At 36.2% G+C, this 21513-nt stretch overlaps 1 protein-coding gene across 12 annotated transcripts in view; it reads left to right on the forward strand.

The window, feature by feature from the left end:
• Positions 1-21513, forward strand: part of LOC123013497 (neural-cadherin) — a 145415-nt gene that overhangs the window by 36056 nt on the left and 87846 nt on the right. For 8 of the 12 annotated variants that reach the window (XM_044412029.1, XM_044412034.1, XM_044412031.1 and 5 more), the window contains 3 exons: positions 2382-2571; positions 2630-2812; positions 3754-3943. In XM_044412029.1, coding sequence (XP_044267964.1) covers positions 2382-2571; positions 2630-2812; positions 3754-3943 — 563 coding nt within the window. Of the gene's footprint in view, positions 1-89; positions 281-2381; positions 2572-2629; positions 2813-3753; positions 3944-21513 lie in introns of all 12 variants that reach the window. The other 4 variants (XM_044412030.1, XM_044412035.1, XM_044412032.1 and 1 more) reach the window with 1 other exon arrangement.

The raw sequence follows: 21513 nt of genomic DNA on the forward strand, positions 1-21513 counted from the left end.
GCATGGCGGGGGCCCGCGGCGCCTGGATTTGACTCTCTCACACCTCCTCTGGGCCCCACTAACTCGGTGTGATGTTCCCGGCGGCCCAGCGCGAGACGTACAAGCTGGAGGCCACCGCCCAAGACAAAGGCTACCCTCCCCTCTCCCGATCCGTGGAGGTCCAGATAGACGTGGTGGATCGCGCGAACAACCCGCCCGTGTGGGATCACGTGATTTACGGACCGATCTTCATCCGGGAGAATCTCCCGGTGGGGGCTAAGGTTGTGTCCGTCAAGGCCAGGTCGGTGACCCTGATTCACCCAGTCGATGTGACGACCGTGCAGCAGCACGAGCTGCACGGCACCATCTCGTCTGTTTGTGCACGCTTCACCTGGAGAGCCAGCACGCGCTCATCCACACCGCGCCCCAAAGAACCACACCAAACACACCGAAATTTTATACTACATGCCCATCCTCAATACAGGGATCCAATAGCATGATTTCTATTCTAAACTATCACAAAAACTGCCAAAACTGCAACTACTAGAAACATTTTTTTTTAATCAGTTGCAAAAATATTTAGTTCATAAAATTCATTTGAGTAGATCTCGCGTATTATGTACAATTTCTATTCTATTCTTCAGCAAAATTGACATTTATTTTTGAACATTTGACATTTTTTATGTCTATTTAATTATACTGATGATCTTGTATATGTATTTTTATAATTACTTAGTAAAGGTATAAAAATTTTGCCAAGAAAAGCCACAAATAACACCAAACAAAGTTGCAATTTAGGATACAGTTTCTTTGTTTCTTTTTCTAGTAGCCTGTAGCAAAAAATTTGGAAAATTATTTTTCCAACAGAACTAAATAGAGTCAAAGTTCAAAATTTAAACTGTCATAACTTCGAAATTTTTATAGATAGGTTTTGTTTAACATTTTTCTTCTTTTCTGTCTAGGGCACCGCCCGATGATACAATGTCACGGTGAGGTGCGCGACTTTCCAGACTGTATATTTTTTTATAAATAAAGTAAAGAACGTAGAGTTTTGTTTGTTTTAGTCTTCATAGGAATCGTATGAGAGATATAAAACAAAATTATGTTATTTATTATAAATAAAGTTTAAGTGAAGTGAAACCAAACCTGTTAAGAGAAAAATTTTGGTTATAATTGGCGGTTTAACATTATTTTATTTTTTGTTCTAATTGTTTGTTTTGTTTTTAATTTGAGACTAGAAGAATCAAGAATACACAAATAAGGCTCCATTTCTGGTGCAATATTGGAGTTTCTAAAATAAGTGAAAAAATTAAAAAATCCTTGACTAGGATTTCACAAATTTTACTTTTAAACATAAACAATGCAGAAATAATAATAATAGTTGGTGTTAAATTCAGTATCAATTTATATGCTTTTACAACCTAGACCGCTTTAGAAATGGGTTGCATGGTAAAAACGCTATTCCTCAGCATATCTTTACCCTTTTTGAAAACATTAAATCCACTTTGTGTTCTTATAAATGAATTGAAAAAAATTGAGTAGTTTCATAATGTAAGCTTTTAAAACATTGTTTTTTTGTAATAAAAGTTTGTATATTTTGAGGGGGCGATTGGAATCAAATTTCGGTCTGGTTGTTGGTGCATATTAACATTGGGCGCTTCCTCATCCTCCATCCTTCCGTAGCTCTGGGTGTGTAGTCCTCTGTTTCGTTCCCGTCGACCGGTGAATGTTGTTGATGCCTGCACCACACGCACAAGCTTGGGGCTCGGGGTAAATGCAACATCTTAACAACATTCAGCCGTTTCCTCATTTCTCACCAGATTTTTTTTGACTTAAATGCGATTAAGACGTATCACGATGCTCCTGCGGGTGATTTCAACACAGTAGCAGGTCTGATATCTAGATTTGAATTGGCAGTGCGTGACACGTTAACTCATCATCATAATTACTAAAATCACGCCATTTTTCAGGAGTTCGGCACTGGCACTGCCGCTAACAGTTCAGAAGTTTTTCAGTGCATGAACGAAAGTAGACGTTTTTGTAGAAAATTTTTGTTTTTTTAATTATTTTCGGAAAAATTTTGAACTAAATTGATTTTGATGAGACATAAAATAAGTGGCAGCATGTGCATTAAACCTAACGATTATTTTGGTTTTTGGACTACTTTTTGATCTGAAAATATTACACACTATTTTTAATACTCTAATCGTTTGATTTTTAAACAAAAAAAAAATTGAAAGTAGTCCAAGTCGCGTTTTGCATGCGGCTGAAGAATTTTTGTCCGGCCAAATTTTGTTTTTTGACTTTGCTTTTTGATCGTGATCACGTGATAGAGTTTTTCTAGCGTTAGGTCGTCTAGACTTGGACGACAAGGCTTTTCAAATGCTTTTTCTTCCTGTTAGTTCCGGTATAGAGAACAATCCGACGGTTTTCTACCGTTTGATGCCCGGCTCGACAGCCCAAACCAACAAATACCACACTTTCTACCTCCAGCAAAGACCCGACAACGGTTTCACTTGGGCTGATATCAAAGTGAACCATCCGTTGGACTACGAGACCATAAAGGAGTACAATTTAACAATACGTGTGGAGGTTCGCCCTTGGCACCACTATTTATACCCTCCAATTACATTAATTTGATTATTTGTAGAATAATGGGGCTCAACAGTTGGCCAGTGAAGCAACTGTCTACATCCAGCTCGAAGATGTTAACGACGAGATCCCCCTTTTCACGGAAAGGGAACAAGAGACGGTCCTCGAAGGAGAACCCATCGGGACTAAAGTCACACAAGTTAATGCTATCGACAAGGATGGGACTTTCCCGAATAATCAGGTAAATGGTGATTAGGAGATAAAGCTGAAGGCGAGCAGGAATCAAAGGATTCATCATTTTAACGTTTGAAAGGAGGCGAAAGCGGGGAAACGCTCAAGAAAGATCGAGAAACGGATAAATTTTGATGCCTCAATTATGACCCAGAGACGGATTTAAAGCATTATAGGATAATATCATTGCTATTATAAAGTGATGTTACTATCTAGAACTTTAAAAAGTCTATTTTAAACCCACAAAAAGTGATATTAATGTTCCAATTTTCTGAGGTTATTGTGTAACCGAGTTTGTTATTGTGACAAAAAAGCTCTACATAATTATGTAACAAGGATAAATGTTGACACATTTATCCTTGCTAGGCCAGACATTTAAAATTACCAGTAATTTTAAAAACTCAATTTCTCAATTCAGCAATTAAGATAATGAAAGTTAAACTGCTGGATCGTTGAATCTTACTGGCTTTTTCACTCAAGTTCAGTTTTGTAAGCAAGGGTTAGAATTGTTGTAGAATTGTTGTTTTTGTTAATTGAACTCTAAGAAAATTTGTTTGACTGAATTGTCCATCTATTTGCAATATTTTGATGTTACTTTGGTTAATACGGGTTGACTAAATTTTTTTTTTCGTGTTTTATTATGAGTAGGCGTATATGCATAAAAACAAGCTTAAAAGGTATAAAATCATGTTTGAAGATGCCATTCGGGAAAATAATTCGGTGTTACATTTCCCTTTCAAAGACTCAAAGCAACTCAAGAGCAAATCTTTTTCTGCCCATTTCCATAGCAACTCGATAGTTGCGAGCCAATCATTTCCTCTTCGTTGTTTGCTTTCAAATTGTGGCCATATTTCCGATATCTTTGATAAAGCAAGAGAAAAGTGAATCCGCCTCCATCTCTTTCATCTCGTTCTTTTAAAAAACATTAAAGTGAAACGTTGCCATTCTCAGGTGTACTACTACATCGTGGATTCGCCTCGAAACGAGGGCAAGGACTTTTTTGAGATCAACAAGGAGACGGGGGAAGTATTCACCAAGATCGTTTTCGACAGGGAGAAGCAAGGGGCCTACGCTTTGGAGGTGGAAGCGAGAGATGGCGCTCCGTCTGCAAGACCCAACAGCGATAGTCAACCCAACTCCGGTGAGTTTTTTGGGGGTTTAGAGGGCGGATTACCTGAGGTGTTAGCGGAGAACATTAGCGCTAAGACGACGCGCGAGGGACTTAGCAATTCATGCAGGTCTTGACGAGTAATTAGATGGTTAAATTGTCTTGCTATTAGTGCTCCGCGGGGAGGGAATTGTAAGGAATGGGGGATTTACGGGTCGATATGGTGTGTAGGTTCACCTTAATTAATTGTTTGTTTTAAAAGTAATTAAAATTAGGAACAGAAAAAAGTTTCTAATAGGGAAAAACGAACGACTTAATCTGAGTTTCATCTCGCAAAAAAATAAATTTTGGATGTGTGTTGCAGCCGATTGGCCTCTTATCGCTTCAAAAATCAAATTTGGGCGCCCCTACCTCCGTAAATTTTCGTGAGTTGTTATTAAAACGTCTGTAATTTCGTGTAATCGTCTTAATTTCATCGCCATTATCGTCTTTCGTTGCTCCTTCTTCTCTGCAGACGCCTTCCGGCACGTCTATACCGATATTAATATGGTGGCACGTTGAATTCGGCCATTGTTAGCGATTTTTGCTGACTCCACACCTGCTCTCATACGAAATTTACATCTGTGTAGCGTCTCGGCGCCATTTCGACTTGATTACGTCAGTTCATATGTTAATGAACCGTGAGACGGCAGAATCAAATCCACCTCTTGCGTAATCAAAATTGCTGGTTGCATAACTTTAAGGCGATTTTTTTTAAAAGAAGTTATAATTACTCGCAGAAAATTAAATTTAAATTTGACGTTAAATTACCTATCCCTTGGGGGCTCGTCTCGCATACGTTTAATTTTAGTTTCGGCACTCGAAATTAGGCAAAAATTTAGGAGGGAGATGGTTTAGAGGAGATTTATCGGTTGTTTGGTGAATTTACTGTGCGTAATTACATCTCTAATTACTGGTTATTACATTACTGATGGTAGTAATTATGTTTGGAGCGACTATATGCGATCGTATTGTGTTTGTCTAGTTTAGGGTCTTGTGTTTTTCGTTTCGTTATGATTTTGGTTGCGATTTRCAGCGCGGTTTATTTACTGCTGCTCGTAAATMCAGCACCGGTGAATAAAATCTAGTGTGTATCCGGCACCGCCAYCTAGTTAASTGTGTAAGCAACTCGGCGTAATTAAGAGCCTCTGACGATACTTTATTAGGGCGAAATGTTGGAAATTAGTTATGTGGGTCGTCTATCATGGCTAGTTTTAATTATCTCTTTGCTCGGGGATAAATAATTTGAATATAATGGATGTAATTTGGAGGGATGTAACTTTTTTCAGCCGTTTMCAGATTTCATATAAACGTTCGTAAGGTTTTCTTGGCCGACAACGTGATATATCTCTTTCTGGTTTCATATTTCATGTTGTCAAATAAATTTATATTGAATTATATGCAGTAAATACGGCCCGGGCGCTTTATTTTTCCATTTGCTTTGTTTTCGTTTCAGCGATATTTGTGARCCGAGTAAATAAGCGCCGAAAAAAAGAAAGTTTCGTATGTTTGCTGCACGTCTAGTAAACTGTAATTATTTCGACAAAAACGTTTTTCATATTTTAAAAATTCCAATTCAGGTGTACTAAATTGAAAACGAACGATCCGRAAGAAAGAAATTTATTTTCGCGCAGTTAAATGAAACGAACGATTCGAGGCTAGAAGCCCCCTATTTTGCACTCTCTGTTGTTTCTAACATATATTACGCACACGAGGAAAATTGCTTTACAACTTGAGTTGTAAAATGTAGTGCTACCACACTGAACAAAACTATACTCGAAACGCCCAAAAAATCGACATTTTTCTGTCATATGTAGGAAATACATAAAGTATTAAATTCTCTTACGTACACCACGGCCAACTTGATCATAGAAAAATAGAGTCTTTACTCTCGTTGTTTGTTGTTTTCCAGTGACAGGTGCGGTGCAAAAATTCCCGGAAATATCTCGCATACGTTCGTTGTTATTCGCATTTTCCGGGTGAACGTTTAAAATCGCAACTTTTATGCGGTATTTCTGGAATGTTAACAGGAAAATATTCAAGAACGTCGTAAATAACTCCCCACGGCAAAAACTAGCGCCGTGTATATTCATGAATATGTGATTTATGGTGTGTTATATGATTTTTGCACTCGTAGACAAAGTCGCACAGAGTGAATTAAAATAACTAGCGAATATAGTTTCGACTCTCGAGGGAATCTATGTCATTTTTTTTTGTTTGATCTAATCATAATCGCATTACGAGCACAGGAAAGTTGCTTCTTAATTAGTCCAACCATGAAATTCCCTCATTTAATTAAGCCGTTTGCCATAGCACCCAATTATTTCGCTGTTTAATGTAGCACGAGCAGGTATTAATTCTACGGGACGCTTATCGGTTAGCGGAACGTAACCGAACCTTGAGACCCGAGAACTAATTGGAAGATAAAGTGTTTTGACGAAAAAAGCTTCCAGACTCTCATTTCCGCTGAGTATTTTTTTATTAATTACACATCTACGAGTATATCTAGTAGTTTTTTTTTTGTTGCAAGTTTGGTTTGCTGACAATGACTAGAAATGGCAATTACAATTGAAAATTGTGTATGAATAAAGGTTAAAAACATCAGGTTGCACAAGGACTTTTTATGAAGTGAACACAGGCAGCTGCTGCATTCTATTACAGCCCAATTGCTTAAAGTTAGCAAAAATAACAAGAGACACGTCATTTCCACTTTGTTTGCAAAATTTAATTACCTACGGTGCATTCCAAATTTGATAATTTCGACTTGGCTGCAGGAAATGTGAATCTCTTTTCGTCGTTTTCTACCTAGCAGTTAAGGCTATTTATGTAAGCGTTCGTCATTCTGATGAAGTGTGATCAACGAGCCTCCGCATCGCGTACATACCTCTAAAGCTCTCCATCGAACCGAAACTCCGATAATAACATTTAATGTCAAAGCGTCCCGCTCTCGAAAATTTCAAATGTAATCATGGCAAATTACAATGGGAGGGATCAAAGAATGCGCCAGTTTTAAGCTTTCGTTGTTTGCAAGTTGTTTCGATTTTTTCTTCTTTTTTCGTCGCTTAAGAGCCCATTTCCGTTAATTACGACGTAAAAAAAGTCGTCGAGGTCGAATCCAAGTGCTGCGTCTCGAGTTTTTTCGCGAAACTAATGCTTGATCGACCGGTTCGGTTGTCATTGTTGAAGAGATGCCACAGGCCGATGAAATTTTCAACGCCTCGTGAAAAATTCACACGAACTGCGTTGACTTTTATCCAGTATTAATGCAATCGCTGTTGTGGGGTTAACAACTTGAGGTTTTTACCGAAAGGGGCCTTAATAATGGATTCTTTGTCTTCGAGGGAACAATAAAGTAATTGCAGATGTGATTAAAGTTGGGAGCTTTGGAAGTGCATTTGTCATTGTTGCCGAACTTGCCGACATGCTGACAGATGTATTATAAGAAAATAGATATAGAGATGCTGACGAAAACTCGGTCCATTACTTATAATACTTTCGCCTTGGTGCCCTCGGATGTCACCGAGCTCGTCCATCACTCACGAATTCTAATACTTTGGGTAAACGGGGATTAGGATGGATTGGGGCTCAGTGAAAAGATACGTAAGTCTCTGGAAATTATTAAAAAAATTCAAAAAGCAGAAATCAGTTTTTAATTGAAACTGTTATTTTGAAAATATACCAATGAGTAATTCTAGCTTCACAATTGAAAATTTTTACCTGGTTTAATTACAAGCACGGAATGCTTGAACATTTTTGTTGTTACTTTCTACCATGTTTAATCAACAGTTTTGTTACGAAATGTAACAGTTGTTTGTGTTCACTTTATAAAAGGTTCTTTGTGCAACCTGTTTAAAGTTAAAAATCACTAAATTTGTTTTTTAATTTTTGACTTTGATTCAAAGGACAGTATTTTTGAAGAACATTTTCCGTAATTTTTGTATGTTTGGAAAATTATTTCAAACTTGTCGTTTTTGGTGAGAAAAATGGTGGATGCGCCGGGAAAATATAATAAGTTTTATTTTTTAATTAGTGATATCTGATGTAAATATAATGAAAAAATAATAGGAGTAATAAAAAACTAGATTTATGAAGTTGATTTTATATTATGATTTTACGAATTCTCGAATATTTTTCCGTTGTGTTATTAAAAAATACTGTTTTAAGTGACAAAAAGGATTTTTCTTTTTATTTTTAACTATTTGAGCAATTGTTCTATAATAGAGTGCAGCAGTTGGTTGTGTTCGTTCGTAAAGGCTGTTAGCGCAACCTGTTTATACTTAAAAATCACTTGTTTTTTCGTGTTGGGTGCTTTTTCACATCGAATCAGTATACAAAAGATAATATTCGTAACATTGTGAATAATTTTCTGTGAATGTTTCCAGTTTGTTTAAATGAAAATTTTTAGTGTTGTAGCAGAAAACATACCGTATTGACTATGAGAAGACGCCAAATATTTGTACGAAAGTCAAATCTTGTATTCTCCATCAGTGTGTTTATTATTTGGCGAAATGTACAGCTAATTAGCGGAGTAAAGTTGAACAAGGGTTATAAAGCGATAAAATAGACGGTTGGGATCTTATTTGTAGTCGAGTTCTTCGACCAGAAGAGTTTCAAACCGCAAACTTTCGAATAACTTCGTTTGAATGATTAATAAAGTCGGCAAAGTTTTTAAGTCAAGAATTGTGTATTACGAAAGGAAACCTTTATTTAATGTACCGATTAGGACGTTTCAGTCGGCACGTCATTTTTTTCCGGTTAGTTTGAAGTGGGAAAGTTGCGCAACATCTTCGGTTAGGCAAACATCCCGGAGTCGTGTTTAACTTCATGTTTGGAAGCACTTCTCCAACTTGAAACTCGTGTAACAATCGCTCCCGGATTTAATCGAATTTGATAATCTCGTAAGACATTCCATTTTCCCGCAGTCATATTAATAATGGACGTTCCGCGATTTGAATAGTTCTTATTTTCTATTATTAAAAGCGGTTGTTGAGCATTCGCGGCATGCAACGCGAATGTGTGCCACTCCGGGATGAAATATAAAATTTTTAAGACGCAATTTGGAAAAGTGTGTCTCTAATCCCCGGGAAATTACTCAGACATCTGTGAGCACAGTCGAGTAGCTCCGTACAAAAACGTCGTTTTAACTTGATCGATCTTTGGTTTTTACCCGGAAATATGACGCGATCTTCCGATTCGGTTCGTTACCGCACAATCAGTTTCGACCCTAACCCATTTGCATCGAATATTCGAACATAAATCGGGACGCAGACACATTTTTATTGCCTAACGGTGCTAATAAATCGCTAATAAAGCCGGGGTTGGGGCGGAGAGGGAAATTGCTTGCGATGAATACTAGACAGGGGAAATTTGCTATTTTAATAGGGTACTTTAGTCGTGTTATTGCCTTTTTTGATTTTATTTTTTTGAATTAATATGAGAGTGCTCTCGGGGGTACAAGGGTTTGTTTTTATGGGCCAGGATGAAAATTTTTTATTGCTTTGGGAAAAAATCGTTTTAAAAAAATTCTGTAGTGGGAAGGAAATAAATTTTTGGGGAACTTAACTATCTGTATTTTTTATTCTGAAGAAAAAAAGTGATCTAATTTTTATTTCCATTCTGTATTTTGATTTGAGATGTACCTATTGTTTTTTCTTTGAATTTTTGTGCGTTGAAAAATTTATTTTTATTTAATGAATCAAGGGTTTAAACTATGAAATATTCTTATTTTATCATAGCACATTTTCTTTGATATTCTCTAAAGGTCTTGACGCAAAAGGATAAATGCACTTTTAATCTCTACATACTTTCTTGCAGAATGATATTTTTTTCATACTTTTGATTAGCTTGTAAAAAAAGTGTTACGGTTTGGGTTAAATTATTTCTGTTTGATATTTTTTCACAAACTCGTTGAAMATTTCCGTCTCTTTGAGCGTTTATTGTCCGTTATTTTATTACGTTTAAATCATAACACGAGCAAACCTGTCGTTGCCACTTTGTATTTTAGTATCAAATATTTTGCTAATTGTGACAACAAAGGGCTTTACTTTCCGCTTCGCCGCCTTGAAAATTCTTTCGTTTAAAAGATGTATTAGTTGTGTCGATTTCTGTCTTAATTTCGTTCGATTCTGACGTTATTTATTTGTTCTTTTTTATTATTAAAAGTTGCCGGGGCTCGTCTATAAAGTTCTCAAACAATTTCTGGACCCTTGTCAAACGAAAAAGCCACCTTTGACACCGAAATGACGTTTTCTATCCTCCAGTCGCTATTAAAAATCTCAGTGAAACTCGGCGAAAATGCATGAATAATTCATCGTGATTAAAATTCGTACAAATGATGATGAATAGGCGATTTCTATTAGGGCACCTGGGAGTTTTTAATTGGTCGTTATGTGTCGAGTCGGCCTTGCGAGATAATAATCTAGTTAATTTCGGTACGGTTAAGCCGTCTAAATCTGAGTAGAAGTTCGCTCGTAAACTCGGTAGGTGTGTTATCTTTCGTTTAATGCAGATTTATGTAAAAGTTTCCTTCTGTTTGCCCAATCGATTCCGGGTATGTCGCGTCCGGATTTATCCGAGCACTTGCGTCTTCGCAAATAGAAGAATCGGCTGAAACAATAATAATTCAGAAGGCGAGACATCGGAAAACTTCCACCCAACAAAATTAATTCTCAGTTAGGAACGAGTTTAACGCGAACTGCATCCTGAGATTTATCATCGCCGAAAAAGCAACATCGCCTCCAACTTCAAAACATAACAGATATATCACACTTCTCTAACTTAATTTAAAATATATTTTTAAACTCCGGGGACACGATGCATCTGGTGTATGCCGGGATAATTCAAAACGTGCCGAATTTCCTGCTCCATTAAGGAATTAATTTCGGGACGCGGCCATTATCTCGTTTTTAGCGACGATTAATGTTCAACACCTCATATATGCGGCAAGGACAGCCGCTATGCGGCTCGACGATTTATTAGAGAAGCATCTGTTTGTGATTATGTCAAGTCAATTTATGTCTATGACGAATATTATAGATCAATTTGCACAATGCAAGCCGGTCGATGAGCCAAAGGCAGGGTTAATGCGGTTTTGTGCAATGGATGCACGTCGCTGACCCGAAAAGAACTGCTGCGATGAGATAAAGCTGGCATAAATCATGCGATGCGGCTACATAAACAAGCTTTTTTCGCGAATATTTAGACGCTTGCACCTTTAATGCACGAGTTGTAAATTTTTCATGGCGGATATAGGGAGTTATCTAAGGAGGCCGACACCGGCAGCCACATTTAAGCCATTTCATATTTATGACCACATCGAATGTTGACCATATTTCAGCAATGGTTTAAACAAAATGAAATCTAATTTTATTGTAATTTTTATAGTATGAGTTGAAATTTTCCTTAGACGTGACTGGAAGAACGAGCTTTCGACATAAAATTAAATGGAATTCTAAATCTGCAAGCAGAATTATTTTATGGGAAATGGTTTTTAAGATTGTGCACTAGCCATCTTGCACGAAATTAGAACTCGGAATTTACATGTTTTTTCTAAAAACCACAAAAACCCCGTCTGTAGTAAAACTTGTTTCACTTTGAATAATGCTAACAAAATCGTGGGTTTTGGTAAGTATTTTTTAGAGATGTCTTGAGTCGTCTTCAGCGTTTGTCATCTTTTGTTTTTTCTGAAACTTTCTCCTTCAGTGACAAGCAATTGGATTCAGTGGAGTTTTAAAAAAGTCTCGACTTCTTGTCGCGTAAATTTTTCGTCGGTCGACTTGTTCGTCGTAATGTTCGCATTGAAATTTTCCATTCAGTGATTTTGGTGTAAAAATTGAAATTTCATTAAAAATAAAATGTTTTTCAAATGTGTTTTTATTAAAACTGTCTCGGTGAGTCGAGGCGTACCGCTGCGCTCTAATACGGTTAATTTAAATATGTGAAAGAGGGTCGAAGTCAGGTTAACTCCGGATCTAAATGAAATCAGTGGCTTCACCTCGTCTCTGTTACGTTTTTCTGCTTTCGATTTAAATACGTACAATTTAATTTAGAAAGATTAGCTAGGTCAAGAGATCTTGCGAAAGAATCTTCATAAATTGGGTTTCCGGTGGTAGTTAATTACTTTCCTTGCGCGAATTYCAGCTTTTAACCTGATATGTTTTYCAGWTTCGCGCTGATAAAATATTTATTTCTTTGGCTTTTATTTRTTTTGCTGTCGACCAACCTTGTCTTGGCCGCATTAACACTCGAAAGCGTCATTCACCTGGCCCAAATCCAACTTCTATCTCCAAATAATGTCACTATTTATCGCTAAAGCACCTCTTCAACGCGAGTTTGGTTTCCAAAGGCCGGCCACGTTCCACCGGCACTTTATTTCTGAAATGTTTCCTCAGGGATTTTAAGCCTTCATACAGTAGTAGACTACATGAGCGGCCCATTCGACATTTCATTTACTATGATTGATGGTACGAAGGAAAACAGTTCGCACACCATTACCTGACGATTCCTAGGGACCAAAATTGAAATTAACTGCCCACAGACGCTTATTTCATCTCACGGATGGTTTAATATCGTACACCGGAACTAATTGACCGAGTTTATCGTCGGTTTTCATCGCTAACCATTTTTTTTCACACGGAATTAAAGTTTCCAACAAGAGGAAACTCGGAAAGTGTTTTGCTTGAAATTTTCGTCTCTTGCTAAAAGAGAAAAAGTGGCGAAAGTTTTAGTCTGCTTATGACGAGATTAATGCAAAGAAGAATATTCTAGTCAGGGGCGTTACACGGAATGGATATTACGGCACTGCATTAATGATGATTGCAGTTTTGCAGATTTTTTACAGGTGAAGTAAGTATGGAACCAAACATGTTTTGATTAAACTATTTATTTTTTGGAAAAATTGGTGAATGATAAAGTATTGTAAAAATGTGATGTTTTATCAAGAATAAACTTTTTCTAAATTTTTGTTTTGTTTTTAAGTTCTACAAATTCTTTTTCTTTTTTTTAATGACAACTATAAAACCAGAAGATTATGATCTAACTATCTACTTTATATTTATTTAAAAAAAAATGCAATAATTCTAATTTTAACAAAAAAATCGCTTAACTCAAAATCAAACAAAATTTCGTTTTCAAAATACGTTCACATTTTTTACATTACTTTAATTTATACCTACTAATTATTATTTTGTGGAGGAAAATTATTTAAAAAAAAACCGCTTGGTTCTATACTTTATATTCACCTGGTATACAGCGAGCGGCAAAATTATGGAACAATCTTATTAAAACTGAAAATATGTTGTTTCGGCAAAAATGGTCGAGCAGGTTAATTAAAAGAAAAAGAAAAATACACAATTCTCAACTTTACTAAAATTTTACTTTTTGGTTTGTTGATATTAAAACTCACTTTTTGAATGATTTTTTTTGAAAACTTTGTTATGTAATATTTAATATTTTGGTGTTATTTCGACAATTAAAATATCTTTCAAACTGGCTAAAAAAATTGGAGGTTTATATTTAAAAAAATGTCGACGTATTTACTCAAAAATCATAAAGTGTAAAATTTTAAAGTGGAGAATTGTGTAGGTATTTTAAAAAATGAACTATTTGAGCATTGTTGCCAAAATAAAATATTTATAGTTTTAATAAGATTATTCCATAATTTGCCGTTCAGTGCCCGGATTGAGTTTACAAGAGAAAATTAAAAAAAAAAAATATTTTACGGCAAAACTGCAAAGGAAAAACATTTTTGTTTCTCCTGAAACGAGCAAATCTGTAATTGAAACTTCATATTCTGATTCAGTGAAAAGAAAAGTTAATTTTTCTCTTAATTTTGGACCTATAATATTTGTTCTCTGCTTTTTAAGTCTTATCACATTGGCGGTTTCATTTATTTGACAACTGTATGTCACTTTTACAAATAATTTATTAATTAAGTAATGGTAGTTCTTGTTAAAAATGCCTTTGATTTTTATTTTAGTTGTTTCTTTGAGTTGCTATTTATCAAAATTATGTTTTTTTACAAACATTTTTGTTATTTAACTTGTAAAGAAGAATAAAACCGCAAATGTGACGGGATTTAAAAAGCAGAGAACAATTATTTGAAGTCTAAAATCAAGAGAAAAATGAACTTTTCTTTCTACTGGGTTAGAATAATGAAGTTTTAATTACAGATTTGCTTGTTTCAGGTTAAGCAAAGAATGTTTTTCTTTTGCAATTTTGGCGTAAAATCAAAGATAATTTTTTTCTTGTAAACTCAGTCCGGGGACATACTGTATATTTTTTAATTTGAAAACAAATGTATGTTTTACAAGTTTTTTTAAAGAAGCTAATGATTAAGAATTTAAATTTAGGTGCAGATTGAACAAATTCCGTCAAGGTTGTTTATTTACTTCAACAGTGCTACACTTGTTTTATCAACAGGATTATAAAGACATAAGCTTTATTTCTATTGCATAAGCGTTATTTTAATCCTGTTGCGTAGGTGTAAGATAAGTGTTTTGTTTTGAATAAGAAATAAGCAAATTGAGTTTCTTGAAAAAAAAAAGAAGTGATCCGGTTGCAAGCAATTAATTTGAATGGGAAAAATTGCGGCGTCGTTCTCATTAGAGACATCCCCTTGACAATTTGATTGACGTCTCGTTTCTTGCAAGAAAGCCAATTTCAATACGCGTCTCGTCCCTTCGTGGCGCGGTTTGAAAGCAACAAGTTAAATTAGGCGTAACAAGCGAACACTGCCACTAGAAACTAATAAATTTCAGTGCAAAGCCACAAAAGACACGTACTTCGGCGGATTTTGTCAATATTCTGAAATACAAAAATTGGAGGACATGCCTCGATCATTTCGTTCTCTTGCGTCGRAGAAATAAATTCGTTGATAATGATAATTTCTAGAGTGGTTCCGGGTATTTTTATTCGTTACATGGRTGTGTCGTGCATGGCAAATGCACTGCTACAAAGTTGCTAAATCGACTCTGACACAATGTTTACTCTTATCTGATGACAACAGCAGGGCGACATATGCAAATGATGCAGTGCCGGGATTTATCTTTGAGATGTGAGAATTTTTGACTAATTGTGGAGAGAGATCGGATTTTCCACGCGAAAACACTTGTATGGTAATACGGCGAAAATGATCGCTTAGTGAGGCGGAAAATTGCGATTATAAAATCATAAATTCGCTCATCAGGAGTCAACCGCCGATAAAAAAAAGGCAAGATGCGTCACTGTGGAATCGTAGATCGGATGAAATTGAAATTTGCAATATGGTCGGGGTCGTTCGCCGATATTATCACATTCGTCCGGAGAATTCCGACTGTATTTTCTAATATAATTGGTATTCCACTGCACGGCGGTGCCATATATAAAAATTCCCTCAAGCGAAATTAAAAAAAAAATAAGATGCGACGAACGTGGACTCGAGAAATAAAAACACATTCATTTATAATCGGACGAGATCGTGATTAGGGTTTTTTACCCGAGACGACGCAATTAATTAGCGAAAACAAAACTTCGATGCTTTTAGAAAGCTTTCTCTACGGTAATTACACCGATAAGCCGATTTTTTTTTTAACTTTGAGCACAGACGTTTCTTTGTGATTGATATCATTAAGTCTAATAACTATAACGTCACCGAAAACTTACAGGAAATCTATTAAACTTTAAAAGCAAATAAAAAGAAAATGGGAGCCGGAAACTTCTCTATTTTTAGATGGAATTAATCGACTCACCGCGTTGGCTTCTACGTGCACATTTCACTACTTAAAACCGAAAGAAAATACTCTCCTTATTTGGGAGTAATTGATGAAATGTTTCCGGATTTTCTTAAAAGAGTTTTGGAACGTTGCCGAGAGAATATGATAGGTACTGAGATACTTTAAAAAAATCAACGAAAACGGCGGAGTTTTTAACAACGTAACAAGAGCTGGGAAATGGTTTTGGGTTTCAAATTGCTACAGACATGATGTAAATTGGAAAGCGGACTGAATCTAATTTACCTAAATTTAAAGAAGGATTGCCAAAATTTTGGTTTGCTTAATTATTTTCAAAATTGGTTGAATTTGTTTTGCAGGAAAATGGTGGATGCGCTGGGCGAATAGGGATCAATCCTAATTACAACTTGAGAATTTAATTTAACGTTAACGGGTGATTTTTACTGTCTTAGCGAGAAGAAGGGTCTGTTACATGCGATACCTGATCAATTTACACCAATTTTAATTAGTTTTGCAAACATGAACTTTTAAATCAGTAGCAACAGTTTAAATTTAATTGTTTTGGAAAGATAACTATTTAAATGCACAAAATTAGTTAACAGTTTTTACTGTAAATTTTATATTTGATACCTACAATTTTGTCAAAAACAAATATTAATTTAACTCTCATATTAATTCATACGGGTTTCACATGCTGTATTTTTCCGTTGTTTAAATGAGTGTTTGCTGTTGTAATTGAGATGAATGAATAAAATTTTTTGTCTTAGAAAGTGTGCTTTTTACTAAAAGATCCCAGCGGACTCAAAATGTGGTTTTGTGTAATTTCTATGCGCTGTTGTGTGCCACCGTGTTTTGGAATTTTTCTTCATAAGCTAAATTAAAAACAAACACTCAGAATGAAAAAAAAAGATCTTTGTGGCACCTTTTAAACCGTGACATATCATTCTTGAAAGCTCCACTTTGTTTTAAACAAAATCCAGTCACGAATTCATCAAACTTCAAATACTGCTTTGCACGTTTACTACCCGCGTCCAATATCTGAGGTCTGCGTCATATTGAAATTGGTTTTCTTGTACAACGTCAATTAAATTGCCAAAGAGGGCGATCTTTAATGAGAGCGGCGTTTTCATCGTCTATACCTCCAGTCCATGCATATTTGAGGCGGAATCCGGGCGGGTGTGCGGCGTTCATGTGGCTTTCTTTTCCTGTCCCGGAATTATCTCGGAAACTTTCAAATTGGAATACTTTCAGGAACAAAGATGAGTCGACGCTGTTCTCGCTAATAAATTAACGAAAGATGCGCGATTCTGTTAAATTTATTAATTAATAAGTTTATCAGGAATGGGTCTCGTGTTGTTCCCGTGTGCCTGTCAAGCAAATGACAGATGACGAAAGTAGGGCCCGGAACCGACCGGAAACTTAGCTGTTAAGCCGCGATATTAACAAGTTTCCGAATTAATTACAAAGGAAACGAATCGTTTGCGGAGACATTTCACAGATGGCGATGCATTCCCCTAATTACCCGGATTATTTTTAATTAAAACTTGCATTTTTCCGGGACGGGAGATTAAGAAGTTCCGCTCGTAAAAACAACTCTTTCCGACTTTCGAACGGATTAATTTCCACGCCCTCTTGTGTATTCCGCCAGAGATGAATCCGAGGCAATAAAAATTCGAACGAGGGATGGTTGGAGCGCGAATTCCGACAATACCGCTTCGTTCGACGCTCAATATGCTAAATGAATGAGCGAAAACTAGTTCATTAGGTTATAAAGCATCACACTCCGGCTTGCTTATATGAAGATATCCCGTTAAAAAACAATTACCCTGAAAAGATCGCTGACAAAGATACGAAATAATTTTCCGGTTCCTGTATGTGTTCTCTGAATATTTTTCCAATTATTCCACTCTTTTGAAGAGTTATTTCCGGTTTATCCCGGATTACTGAAGTCAACCATTCGCATCCTTTTGTTACGCATTACATGAATAGGACGATTCTGTTTTCTCTCCGGTTAGACTGTGTTAGGTAATTAATGGATTTCTTTGTTGTGTTTTATTGTTATCGCTTTATATTTTATTTCGTGGGACTTGTTTCGTGTCAGATACACTTAATAATGACACTCGGAGGACTTATTTTTATTGACTTTAAACCACAATCGGACGTTTTATTCCCCATTTGTATAAAGTACGACACAAAAACCAGACAAGTGCGTTACAAGAGATTAATTCATTGTAGCTAACTATACATAGGTACATTTATACGTATCAATATCAGATTTCGAGATCGGAGTTTGTTTGTAAAATGTATTTATTTGCATCAGGTACGCCATTTCCGGAAAGCATTTTGGGATCAAGTTTCCGGAAACAATAAGAGCAAGCTGCTTTGCTGAAAAAAAGGGCGCACAGATCGGTTCTTATTTTCTTTTAATTATTAATGTCCGCGTTTCGGAGATATTGGAAGTAATAACGTTCCTGTTTTACCCGAAACTGTCCGTTTTATTCATCGGATTTAATAAATCCGGGCGAAGATAAATTGAGAAAGTACCGACGACGACTATTAGCTGAACCAGCTCATTCCGGTCCAATTTACTTTTCATATGTTCGATTTAATTGCGCAAAAACTTGTCCGATTAGAGCCATCGGGTTGAATTATGGGGCCACACGTGACGAAGTGATTTTCATAAAAGGAGGGCAAAGTGATTTTCGATAAGAGGGAGGATAATTGTCCGCGTTTCGGGGTTATTTATCGCTTTTGGGGGAGAGGAGGAAAAACAGTCGGGAGCGAAAAATACGGCCAATTAACTCGCCTCGCATATGTTTGAATGTATTTCCATAATAAAGCAGCGAAGACACCGGATTTTTAATTCCGGCTAAAACTTTATGAAATTTCATTTAGTCTGGTAAATTAGCCGGTGCCCAGTGAAATATTTAGTGGCGTAATTATTTTTCACGGTCTAATTAGCGAGAGTGTGTAAAAATTCGAATAAATTCAGGGACATTGGGCCACTTCCAATGCAGTTTTTGCTCGGATGCCTCTGATTCAATATTTTTTTGTCTTATGTAATATAATACGAGTAACACCGAAAATAATAATTTACAAGAGGAGAAAATATGTGTTATTGTGTTTTTGAACGGTTGTAGCGTGAAAAATAAAATGACGTTTGCTGCGTACTAATGTAATAGAATGGTGGCGGAAAAATGTTTATTGACGAAAAAAAATGTTGGTCGAAAGGAGGCACCGTTAAATTGAGTGTCGCGGCGTGGAGTGCGCCTCTCTCGAGGCTCCTAAACACCGGAAATAGAAATAAATCCGGTGATTCCGGGTGACAAAATAAAAGTACAGGTAGTTTATCGAGGTTCTCGAGGAGCAAGAGTGTTAAAATTCTGCGAGCAATAAAACTCCCCGTCGCCGATATGGCTCGAATTGACTCTTTTTATTTGAGGTTGGAGTGGAATTAATGTCTCCTTGTTGTTGCACTCTGGCCTTATCGAGGTCACTTTTTTGGCTGTCCAAAGTCGAGGTGAGATTTTTCACTTTTTCCACGACCGTCATCAATCACTTTTTATGCTAAGCGATTCTGGGACATTCCGGTGCCGATAATTGGTCCCTTGGCACTTTATATGGAATTTCCCCGTCGTAAATTACACACATAAATACTTTATGAATAATCAGATCGTCTCAATGTAAGATTTTACAACGTTTGCGACTCCCTCAAAGTCAATAAAATCTTGTGGAATAAATTGGCGATCCTCCCTTTCGAATACTAATACCCGGAGCGACCGGAAACCCGGACCCGGAATCGTGTTATTCTCGATCATCGTACACAACGAATTAACTCCATTTACAGTGCCGTAGCAACTTGTCCCATTAAGCCTTTTCTTAAGGACGATTTGTCTCGAGGTTCGGGATTTGCGACTCACAATTAGGACTGGCGATAGTTATAGTTGGCAAACCGACAATTACCGAACCAACTTCGACGAGAGATGGTTTTTGGAGCGTTTTTGTCGCTTTTGCGAGATTAGGACGAGACGTCGTTTTGGATTATCCGAAAACTTTCGAGACGCCAACAATAAAAAATGCCGAAATTTTTTAGTATAATAATTATTTCTTAAGAGAGTTGCTTTAAAAGACGTCGTAAAAATGTCGATATTCAAAACTATTTCGATTATATATATATTTGAAAAATGATTTAATAACATATTTTTCGTTTAATGGTGATGATAATTATGATATCTTTTTTGGTATTAAACTATTTTAAATCAAGGTTAAATAAGTTTTAAATTAAGGTTTTGGTATTTGGAATATACATATTTTCATAACAAAATAATTCATTGGGGTTTGTGTTATTGCTATTGCCAAAATAGTTTTTCTTTCTGCTCTTTTTCCTCTTCAAACGATTAAAGACCTTTTCTGTCCTAACATAAGTGTTTTTGTTAGGCTTCGTTGAGCTTCATGGTGAAGTAACGGTAGGCTCATGAATTTTTGTTACAAACTTTACACTTGTAGTGACATAAAATGGGATATTAGAGTGGTTTTGGACATTTCAGTATGTATTTTTTTCTATTTCAAGCTAAAAGCGGTCGAGATTTTCCATTAAAAATTTTCTAACTAGGGAGTTTTTATTGACTTTAGTAGCTTTTTCTTTTTGTTGTATTTTTGTGTAACTCAGTTCGAAACACAATATTTTACAAGACATGCAGATTGAAGCCAGTAATAAAAATTGGAATAAGGAATAAGGTTGAATACATTTGAAAGATGTTATTATACGAGTATCTCGTGGTTATAAAAAATTGGATCAACAGCGAACATCTTCTATATTTGTAAAATTTAGAAATAGTTCAACAATGTAAAACATAAACGTTTCTCATTTAGGATATTGATGCTAATAAAAGTATAAACATTTTAGTTTACGACAGCAAGTTAAATATTTCGTGTGGGAAATAAAATATCCTGAAAGTTATTTCATGTTTCAAGAGTGTGATGGTAATTTTTTACTTCTTTCAGTACGTTTCAATTCCATGAGTATTCTTCGTAATCAAAATATTTTCGCGCTGAGATATTTTAAAGCGAAATATTTAAATGAAACTAAATTAAACCGGATTCCGGTGTAAAATAAGCTAGAAGAAAAGTTATTTTTAGTTCGTTTTAGTCCTGCGATCTCCTTGGAGTTTGAAATTTTACAGAGGTATAATTGTCCTTTTTCGTCTTGAGTGCGTCAGATGGGCCGGAATCAGTTTCATGCAAATGCAGGACAACTGGTGGCGGCGGGTTTTTTTCTCGTTCAGTTGGCAGAACTTGGGATCCTCCCATTCTGTCAACAGCGTGAATTTGTCAAAGTTTGCGACCACAACACAAAGGAGCGCCGGATGACGGCGTCTTTATTGTTTCATGACTGGAAGGCTAGCCACTGAAAAATCGGCCCGGAGCAGGTGCTCTGCGGCAAACGTATCTGGGTCACGATACTAGAAGAAAATTCTTCAACTCCCTGAAGACCGCTTCAGACTCGATTACCGCTTCATTTCCACTTTATTTGCCAACAGTGCTTTGATCGTACGGTAATCGAACCGATCTGCCTTAGGATTTATTCACGAGGTCTCGCGGACGGGATTTATCGACAATTACCGGCCATTGTCCAGGCGGCTGATGTTTACCGGAAAAATCTCCAGAGATTTCCCGGAGGATTCAGAGCGAGATTATAATCGGACAAGGGCCTAATCTAGATGAAACTAATTGATTCATGAGATTTTATTTTTAATTAATGAAATAAATGGAATTGGAAACAGTTTTTCCGATAAAAAATAAGCACAGACAGTTCGCAGCTAACGCCTTTTTAAAGTAATTGAAGAAGCTGTTTTC

Source organism: Tribolium madens, unplaced genomic scaffold (assembly GCF_015345945.1).
Source record: "Tribolium madens isolate multiple individuals breed KSU strain unplaced genomic scaffold, Tmad_KSU_1.1 Scaffold_96;HRSCAF=242;Tcas5.2_LG5, whole genome shotgun sequence".
Classification (NCBI taxonomy): domain Eukaryota; kingdom Metazoa; phylum Arthropoda; class Insecta; order Coleoptera; family Tenebrionidae; genus Tribolium; species Tribolium madens.